A 10,902-nucleotide genomic window follows, 5' to 3' on the forward strand; every position below is an offset into this window, starting at 1 on the left:
CACTTGCATCCAAATACCCTAAGATGGGATATATTTGGCTTTCTCCCTTTAAGTAACTCATAGGGAGTCTTCTCAACAAGAGGTCTAGTCATGCACCTATTTATGATGTAGCATGCAATGTTCACAGCTTCTGCCCATAAACTTTGGGACAGTTTACTAGAAAGAAGCATAGTCCTAGCCATTTCCTCCAATGTCCTATTCTTTCTTTCAACCACTCCATTTTATTGTGGAGTTCTATGAGCAGAAAAATTATGATCTATGCCATGCTCATCACAAAATTTAGCAAATTTAGCATTATCAAATTCAGTACCATGATCAGACCTAATTGATGCAAATTGATTACCTAGTTGTTTCTGAGTTTTTCTAACAAAAGAAGTGAACATGTCAAATGCTTCATCTTTAGATGTTAGAAACAGTGTCCAAGTAAACCTATAGTAATCATCAACAAGCACCATAACATATCTCTTACCACCTCTACTCAATGTTCTCATTAGTCCACAAAGATCCATATGGACCAGTTTCATCATCCCGGTGGTGCTTACCATTTTCTTGCTTTTGAAAGAGGATCTTACCTGCTTCCCCCTTGCACAAGCCTCACAAACTTTATCTTCCTTGAACTTAATGTTAGGCAGTCCTATCACCAAGTACTTGGAGACTAGTTTGTTGAGTTAACTTAGACCGGCATGTCCAAGCCTATTGTGCCAAAGGAGGGGATCTTTATCCAACACACTTAAGTAAGTGAGTTCATTATCTGAAAGTGTGGATAAATCCATAATATATATGTTGTTTACTCTTTTTTCCTGCAAAACTATCTTGTCAGTGATAAAATTAATTACAAAGCATTTTGTAGAGGTGAATGCTATCATGTTACCTCTATCACACAATTATGATACACTTATTAGACTGTACTTCAGTCCATCTATCAAGTAGACGTTCTCAATGGAGTGAGAATCAGTCTTACCTACTTTTTCAACCCCAATAATCTCACATTTCTTCTCATTTCCAAAGGAGACATTACCTCCTTTAAGGTCCTCAAGTGAAAGGAACTGGTTCTTGGGAAAGATTCTTACCTGCTCATCCCTTTTGTACAACTCATTTTCATTTTTCCTACATTTTCTTCTAAAGTGAGTTGTGTTCTATCTAGCTCATGCTTGACCTTGCTTAGATCCTCCTTTAGGATTCTTACCTGCTCATCCCTTTTGTACAACTCATTTTTATTTTTCCTACATTTTCTTCTAAAGTGAGTTATGTGTGATCAGCTGTCTTTTTACCTGTTCCTAATTTCAGTTTTAGATTTACAGATCTAAGCTCTAGGACAGTTGAGTGTAGTACATGAATCTAGTTCTTCAACACAGTATTTTCACTTACAGTTTCACTAACCCTAAGTTTCAGATTTTTGCACTTAGCCTTCAAAATCACACATTCTTTAGAAAACTGTTCATTTTCGTTGTTTATATCCTCAGATTCATCAATTAGTTCTAGTAGTAACAGAGATAACCTTTCTTTAGACAATAATTTAATCTTGTCTTTGAGATGAGTTACACTTACCTCAGTTTCTTCATCAGATTCTCCAATGGCCATAAATGCTTGTTCATCCTCATCATCATCATCTGAGCTTTCATCTGATCTTTCTCCCCAAGAAGCGACCATAGCCTTGGTTGATCCTTTGTTGTTGCTTTTCTTGGGTTGAACCTGTTCCTTCTTTATGTTTCTTCATTCAGCTTTTTTCTTCTTCCATTCAATTTTCCATAAAGGGCAGTTCTTGATGTGGTGATCAGTCTTTCTACACTTGTAGCAATCATCATTGGTTTGCTTCTCAGGCGCTTTTTGACTTGCTATAGCTTCCACTTCTTGAAGAACCTTTTCCTCTCCTCAGGTACTTCTTGAAGTCCTTGGTGATCATAGTCATTTCATCATCTTCTAAATCAGAACCTTCAAATATTCTGAGTGCCAAGCTCTTTTCCTTCTTAGGTACATCCATTTTCATGATTTTTCTCCTAAGTTCATAGACAGTGAGATTTCGAATTAATTCATCCAGTGGGAGAGTGGCAATATTCTTTGATTCCTGAATGGCAGTGATTTTGCTCTCCTAAGTGATAGGCAAAACCCTAGTCAGTATCTTCTCGAATCTTTTTTCTTTCAGGAATAATTCTTCCAAGAGACTTTAGCTCATTTGTCAATGTAGTGAACCTTGTGTACATCTCTTGAATGGTTTCTCCTTCCTTCATAACAAAGTTCTCATATTGAGAATACAATAGAGTTCCTCTGGATCTCTTCACCTGAGGTGTTCCTTCATGAACCACTTGCAATGTGTCCCAAATTTGTTTAGCAATGGTACAGCTTTGGATTCTACTGTACTCATCTGGACCAAGTCCACAAATAAACCATTTCTTGGCTTTAACATTCTTCACTCATTTCTTCAAGTCCTCAACAGTGCAATCCGCTCTTGCCTTTGGCACATCTACTCCTTCAGTATTTTTTTTCAAGGTAGCTAGTGGACCATCGGTGACAATGTCTCATAGCTCATAGTCCTCTCCTATAATGTGATCTCTCATCCTGTTTTTCCACCATGAGTAGTACCGGCCATTAAAGAGTGGTGACCTAGCAGTGGATTGCCCTTCCCAGTTTTCAGGTGGTGCACTCATGTTGATCTTCTCCTAAGGTATAAGCCTCTTCAATGAGAACCCGCACAAGTCTATGAGCCTCAACTAGGAATGTAAAATAAAGTACAACACCTGTCTAGAATATAAATTTAGACAGGAGAAATATAAATACTCTGAAGGAGACTCTACTAGCTGTGGATCGTAGTATAGAATGCAGCTCACCTAAGTCCCTGCAATAACCGCGTCTCTGCGCCCACAAGGCCACTAGACATATATGTACCTGTACAAAAATGTGCAGCAAGTGTAGTATGAATACGTAAATCAACGCGTACCCAGTAAGTATCCCTCCTAACCTCGAAGAAGTAGTGACGAGAGGTCGACTTCGATACTTACTATGGGCTATAAATAAAATATCAATGATATAATTAAGCATGGATTACGTAGAACGACTGTAAGCTCAATTATCATGAAATAAGTAAACAATTCTTTTGTTCATAAAAAATTTTCAAATTTATTTTCGTCATTTAACATTTTTGTATCTCGGGCCAATGAAAGCAGTATCAATTATTATCAATTCCAAAAATATATCATGCACAAATCATGCCGAGGTCGTACGGCCCGCTACAACATAAATATTTAAACTATGCACTGCCGAGGGTCGAACGACGCGAATCATAGATGCATCTATTTAACCTGCCGAGGCGTTCGGCCCGCTCCACAAAAGAGAAAATACAATTTAAAATAACCAAATTCAAGATTTATTAAGGCAACTATTCATGAAATACAAATTCTCATTTACGGTCAAGAAGAATGGAGTTTAACCTTTTAAAGTCCTTTTACCAAGTTTCGATATGATTTAAGCAATTTAGATTAACAAGTAGGATGCAAGCATCTCAAGTACGACATGATATGGGTCCTAGACTACCCAGACATAAGCATATTAGTAGCTACGCACGGACTCTCGTCACCTCGTGCGTACGTAGCCTCCACAAATAGGAACACATAATGATTTGTTCACCCATGGGGTTAATTCCCTCTTACAAGGTTAGAAATGAGACTTACTTCACTCCGACGTTCCAAACCCTAACACCTCAAACCGGTGACCGCCGATCCAAGACTAGTCAAATAAGATGCAACTCAATCAAAATATACTCTAATACTTATAATTAATCAATTTATAAAAAATTTCAACTCCGCTCGAAAAATCAAAAAAGCAACCATATGGCCCACGTGCCCAGATTCCCAAAATATTCGAAGATAACTATTACCCATGACCTTACGAACTCAAATATATAATTTATTTCCAATTCCATGCCCAAATTTGTGGTCAAAATTCAAAAATACACATTTCTAGATTTTTCTTCAAAATCTCAAATTTTTACAAATTTTCCTGCTTGAATCCATGAATAAACCTTGTATTTAACTTCACAATACGCGAAAATCACTTACCTTGACATAGATGATGAAAATCCCTCCTTGAAGCTCTCCAAAATCGCCCTGACCAAGTAAAAAATGGGGGGAAAATGAGTCAAGTCCCGTTCTTAAATCTATCTGCCCAGCCCGACCTTCGCACCTGCGGTTAAATTGCCGCTTCTGCGGCTTCGCACCTACGGAAATTCCATCGCAGGTGCGGCTCCAGCTCAGCACAACAATACCCGCATCTGCGCCCCATGTAGCGCATATGCGCGTCCGCTTCTGCGGCTCTTCATGCGCAGGTGCGGTCCCGCTTCTGTGGAACTTGCCCGCAACTGCTATCCCAACCTTCCCCAGCCAGAACCGCTTATGCGACCCTTTTGACCGCTTCTGCGGTCAAAACCTCGCAGGTGCGGTTACACCAGATACCGGCTGCCTTAGCATTTCTTCCAAGTACAAACTCGATCCGTTAACCATCCGAAATCTACCCGAGGCCCTCGGGACCTCAACCAAATATACCAACACATCCCAAAATACATTACGAACTTAGTGAAGCCTTTAAATCACGTCAAACAATGCTAAAAACACGAATCACCCTCTAATTCAAACTCAATGAACTTTAAAACTTCAAACTTCTACAACTGATGCCGAAACCTATCAAATCACTTCCGATTGACCTCAAATTTTGCACACAAGTCACATTCGACATTAAGACCTATTCCAACTTCCGAAAATCAGAATTCGACCCCGATATCAAAAAGTCTACTCCCGGTCAAACCTTCTTAAAATTATCCAAATTTTCAACTTTCGCCCAAATGACCCCAAAATGACCTACGGACCACCAAATCCATTTCCGGACACTCTCCTAAGACCGGAATCATCATACGGAGCTATTCCCAGACTCGGAATACCAAACGGACGTCGATAACATTGAAATGCACTTCAACTCAAATTTATAAAATTCTTCCAAAATGCCAACCTTCCACAATAGGCGTCGAAACGCTCCCGGGTCATCAAAAACCCTATCCGGACATACGCCTAAGTCCAAAATCATCATACGAACCTGTTGGAATCTTCAACTCCCTATTCCGAGGCCGTCTACTCAAAAATCACACTCTAGTCAATTCCTCCAACATAAGGCTTCCGAAATTAGAATTTTCTTTCCAAATCAACTCCGAACTTCTCGAAATTAAATTCTAACCACACGTACAAGTCATAATACTTGAAGTGAAGCTGCTCAGGGTTTCAAATCGTTGAATGACGCGCTAGAGCTTAAAATAACTGGTCGGGTCGTTACAGTTTATTGCCACTGTAACCAGTCAAATAAAGGGAGGATCATAACTTTGCGTATTGATATAATATTTCTACGTCATATTTAACCTTCAATTCAAATAAAATTTCCGTCGACACCTATATTCATGATCTCTAAAAATATGAGAGGAAAACATTCATATTTTAGACCTACCATATTTAGACATGGAAAAATTTAAGTGTATCCTATAAGCATGGTTACTCACATTGAAGTAAAAAACTTAAACGTCATGGTATAAGGGGGACGAGATGAATTTCACCAAACAAATAAACATTTCATATACCAAATACATTTTTTTGAGTATGAGAGCGTGATATCTGGAACAACAGGGGATCAAACTAAAATTTGTCATAAAAAGAATATAAAGACAGATTCTACAGAACAATAAAAGTCTCATTCACATATCTAGAAACATTTGAGTACATAATACTCTAACTAATCTAAATATATACGTAGCAGATGATTAAGAAACTATTGGCATTCCACATGTCTTAAGAACATGGTTTCTAACACTAAAATACTTGTTGATAATGATAAAATAATATAGGTTCAAACTCTACATTCCAACTACAACTAAAAGAAAAACAATAAGATTAAAGAAAAAATAGCCTGACCTTGTGTGGTGCAGTGAACAAGGGCTTAAAGGTCGCTTCATATCTACTCTTTGGGATTTCGAATTGAAGCTTCAGAGAAAGATAGAGTACAAAATTAAAAATATAAATACGATTTTTTTCGAGATTCCAGAAAATCCTTTTGGCCGGAGGCTTTAGGAATATTTATAGGAGAAATCAATTAGGGCTACTTGGGATTTGAAATTCAAAATCAAAGGTACAGGGGAGTCACGGGTTGCTTTTAGGATCCAAAAGAGCCGTTTGAGAGGAAATCTCCCTCGCTGACAAGGATTTAGTTACAATTTCTATACATTCCACCTTAAAATACTCTCAATCCATTATTAGTGTCTACAATCAAGGAATTTAGTTACACCATTTTCTTTTTATCTCTCCTCTCTCCCCTTTCTCTCCATATCGAACTTATATTTAGGGATTTCTGTTTGATAATTGTTTCATGATACATTCGTCAAAGCCATGAGATACTGCTGAAGTTGTCATCTTTCTTTTTTTGTGTCTTTTTTTTTTTTTTTTCAGAGAGCAGAAATTTAAATTGCAATTAATTCAAGCAATAAGTCTCATTTTAAATATCAACACCCCGTCTAGTATTTTTGTACAACCAATTGATGCATACTCGTCTAGTATTTTTGTACTCATTCCATCTCATGGAATACTCCATAAATCATAGAGTGATATAAATTATTAAACAAGTTTTTTAAATTAAGAAAAACTATTGGTACAAATTTCATACAACTAATTGTATATTATATAACTTATTTATAACTTATCCATAACATTCATAAATTATTTTTACCCAGTTAAATACAACTACAATACCATACAACTTAAATACAAATTTTATACAATATGCCTTTTGTATATTTTGTATCTGATTTATACATGGTAAAAATAAATTTCATACAACTAATTATATATTATACAACTTACTTACAACTTATCTACAACTTTCATACATTATTTCTATCTAGTTAAATACAACTACAATATCATACAACTTAAATACAAATTTTATACAATATATCTTTTGTATATTTTATATCTGATTTGTATATATTTTGTATGTGGTGTGTGCTTCTTCCTCTCTAAAATTCCAATTAAAACTTACTCTCTAAATAAAATTTTGATACATATCAACAACTTTATGTAAAAAGATAGTATTGATAACTTACATACAAATTTTATATAATGATTCATACATTATACAACTATTTTTTAACTTTCATACAATATTTAAATAAAATAATATATATATATAACTATAACAGAATACAATTTACATACAATTATACTATAACTTTACTACAATTTTGTAAGTATATTGTATGTCATGTGTTCTTCTTCTTTTTCGAGTTTCAATTTGAAATTCAGCCAAAATCAAGTCTAATCTTCACCAAACACCCTCAAAATTGAGATATAAACTCCAAACAATATTTTCAATTATTTGTAACACTCAATCCAAAAAAATAATAATTTTTGAAAACCCAAATTCGAATTCAAAGTTTCAAAGCTTTTTAATGGATGTCAATGGTAGAAAGTCAAACACCTTCAAAATTTATTGACTGGCAATTTCAATTTGAACACCAATTGTGCAACATGAAAGGAAATTGCTAAGTTAAAACTCTATATTAAAACGATTGAAATCCATTGATAAATTTCATTAAAAATATATACAACATGAAAGAATAAGAAATAGAGGACATCAGAGGAAGAAAAATTGGGAAAAGAACAGAGAATAAGAGATTGAGAGACGGAGAGAGAGAGAGAGAGAGAGAGAGAGAGAGAGAGAGAGAGAGAGAGAGAGAGAGAGCGCAGGAGAGAGAGAAAAGAAGGATGGAAAATAATTGATTCCTTATTCAATTCCTAATATAAAGGGATACTCATTTAATTTCTAAAGTGTATATAATTGGTAAATTGTATATGCCTATGCAATTAAATTGAAACTTGAGTAGGGAGGGTAATAAAATTTTAAATAGTGTATAGGAAGGTAAAAATCCCTAATTTTGGTAATGCTCTAGTGGATTAGTTGGGCTAGGGGATTAGACTATTGTGACTGATTTGGGATTATGAGTTGGATTGAATTTTATGGCTTTTTCCTTCTTCAAATTAATTTCTTTTGGGCTCCCTTTTCTTTAATAATTTGGACTCAATAAAATACCTTGAGCATATATAATACTACATATTAAAATAAGTGATTAACTCAATAATACTCATAGTAACGGTAATATTAATAATAATTCTAATAATAAATTTTGTTTTTTGCAATCGTAATAATAGCTTCAATAATTATAATTATAATAAATAGTAGTAATAAATAACTATAAAAAAAAGAGCACTAGATTTTTAATGACTAGGGAGCACCAGATAATTAATTAGAAGAAAGGTAGGACAAAATTGGGTATCAACAGTAAACCCAAAGGGTGGTAACAATACGGGGCATGCTATGGCGATCATCACAAGAAGTGGATGAGGCGGGAATACACCCACCTCAAGTCAAAGGCAACTTATTGATGATGATCAAGTGATGCAAGAAGAAGAGATTCCGAACAATGTGGTGCAACCTAGTGATGAAGTTCGGATTGATATTGATGATAGTGTGGAAGAAACTCAAGAGAAGGTGAACCCGTCTAGGGAACACGTTATTGACATACCGGAGCCGGTAGTGCAAAAGGCTAAGGCACCATTGCCTAAGCCTCCACCTCCATACCCTCAAAGACTTGCCAAGAAAAATGGTGAGAATCAATTCAAGTTTATTCAAATGATGAAGAGTCTTTCAATCGATATGCCATTAGTTGAAGCCTTGGAATAAATGCCCAGTTATGAAAAGTTTATGAAGGATCTTGTGACAAAGAAACGATTAATGAATTTTGAAACCATCAAAGTCAATCATCAAGTGAGTGCAATTGTGCATTCAATGGCTCCTAAGTTGGAGGATCCTAGTGCTTTCATGATTCCTTGTATAATTGGAAGTGCCAAGTTTGCTAAAGCTCTTTGTGATCTTGGGGAAAGTATCAAGTTGATGCCCTATTTGGTTTTCAAGACTTTGGGAATTGGGAAACCAAGACCCACTTCTATGAGATTGCAAATGGACGATCGTACCATGAAGAGGCCCTTGGGTGTGATTGAATTTGTTTTGGTTCGTGTTCATAAATTCCTTCTCCCGACAGATTTTGTCATTCTAGATTGTGAGGTTGATTATGAAGTGCCGATTATTCTTGGGAGACCTTTCCTTGCTACGGGTAAGGCTCTTTGTGATTTTGAAGCCGGAGAACTCACTTTTCGAGTTGGTGATGAAAAAGTGGTATTCCATGTGTCTAAATCCATACGGCAACCAAATAGCAATAAGGTGTGTTCTTTTGTGAACTTGGTGATCGATTTTATTGTTGATGAAACAAGTGCTACAATAAATGTTGGTGATATGTTGGAGGCCATCCTGCTCAAGTTCGATGATGACGAGATGGATGGCTTTATGGAATGTGTGAACTCTTTGCAAGGAATGGGGTCGCACCACTATGCACCCCACAAATTGTCCTTGGATCTTGAAAATAGGACAACTCCTCCTACAAAACCTTATATTGAAGAGCCTCCTACCTTGGATTTGAATCCATTGCCTCCACGTCTTCAGTATGAATTTCTCGGTCCTTATTCTACTTTACCGGTTATTATTTCCTCTTGTTTGACTAACGTGCAGGTAGATTCCACATTGGCGGTGCTACAAAAGAGAAAAAAGGCTATTGGGTGGACCTTGGCGGATATTTGGGGGATAAGTCCCACCTTTTGCATGCATAAGATCAAGTTGGAGGATGGCTCCAAACTATCCATTGAACATCAAAGGAGACTCAATGAGGCTATGCAAGAAGTTGTCAAGAAGGAGATTATCAAGTGGTTGGATGCTGGGGTTTTCTACTTCATCTCTGATAGTTCATGGACTTCTCCGGTTCAATGTGTCCCAAAGAAGGGGGCATGACGGTGGTCACCAATGACAAGAATGAGTTGATTCCCACTAGAACGCTGATCGGTTGGAGGGTGTGTATGGACTATCGCAGGCTCAACAAAGTCACAAGGACAGATCACTTTCCACTTCCTTTCTTAGATCAAATGCTCGATAGATTGGCCGACCGTGCTTTCTATTGCTTTCTTGATGGGTACTCGGGCTACAACCAAATTCTCATTGCTCCGAAAGATAAAGAGAAAATAACCTCTACATGTCCCTATGGTACTTTTGCTTTTAAGCGGATGCCATTTGGTTTGTGCAATGCACCAACGACTTTTGTAAGGTGTATGATGGCTATTTTCACGGACATGGTGGAGGACTACCTTGAATTTTTCATGGATGACTTCTCGGTGGTTGGAAATTCTTTTGATGATTGTCTTGCAAATTTGGACAAAGTGTTGGCTAGATGTGAAGAAACCAATTTGGTGCTCAATTGGGAGAATGTCATTTCATGGTCGAGGAAGGCAATGTCCTTGGCCACAAAATCTCAAGGAATGAAATTAAAGTTGACAAGGTATAGATTGAGGTGATTTCTAATCTTCCACCCCCAACTTCGATGAAGGCTGTCCGGAGTTTCTTAGGCCACACGGGTTTTTACCGGCGCTTCATCAAAGATTTTTCTAAGGTAGTGAACCCGTAATACAAGCTTCTTAAGAAGGATGTTAAGTTTAATTTCAATGTTGATTGCATGAGAGCTTTTGAATTGTTGAAGCTTAAGTTGACAACTACTCCCACCATCACCGCTCCAAATTGGAGTATGCTTTTTGAACTCATGTGTGATGCAAGTGACGTAGTGGTTGGAGCTGTTTTGGGGAAACAAATCAATAAGATTTTCCATCCGGTCTACTATGCTAGTAAGACCATGAACACTGCCCAAGTCAACTATACCATTACGGAGAAAGAGCTCCTTGCTATTGTGTTTGTAATTGAGAAGTTTCATCCATACTTGATGGG

At 36.8% G+C, this 10,902-nt stretch overlaps 1 protein-coding gene across 1 annotated transcript; it reads left to right on the plus strand.

Moving 5' to 3' along the window:
- Window positions 1–8,763: 8,763 nt before the first annotated feature.
- On the plus strand, window positions 8,764–9,921 carry LOC138907597 (uncharacterized). The gene is made up of 2 exons (XM_070198199.1): window positions 8,764–9,070; window positions 9,218–9,921. Exons 1-2 carry the CDS (start codon window positions 8,764–8,766, stop codon window positions 9,919–9,921), a joined length of 1,011 nt encoding a protein of 336 aa, XP_070054300.1.
- The last annotated feature ends 981 nt before the right edge of the window (window positions 9,922–10,902 follow it).

Source organism: Nicotiana tomentosiformis, chromosome 3 (assembly GCF_000390325.3).
Source record: "Nicotiana tomentosiformis chromosome 3, ASM39032v3, whole genome shotgun sequence".
Classification (NCBI taxonomy): domain Eukaryota; kingdom Viridiplantae; phylum Streptophyta; class Magnoliopsida; order Solanales; family Solanaceae; genus Nicotiana; species Nicotiana tomentosiformis.

Coding starts and splice junctions, on each gene's coding strand:
- LOC138907597 (XM_070198199.1), top strand. CDS start 8,764: ATGCCCAGTTATGAAAAGTTTATGAAGGATCTTGTGACAAAGAAACGA. Junction 9,071..9,217: donor TACCATGAAGAGGCCCTTGG/GTGTGATTGAAT, acceptor GTGATTTTGAAG/CCGGAGAACTCACTTTTCGA.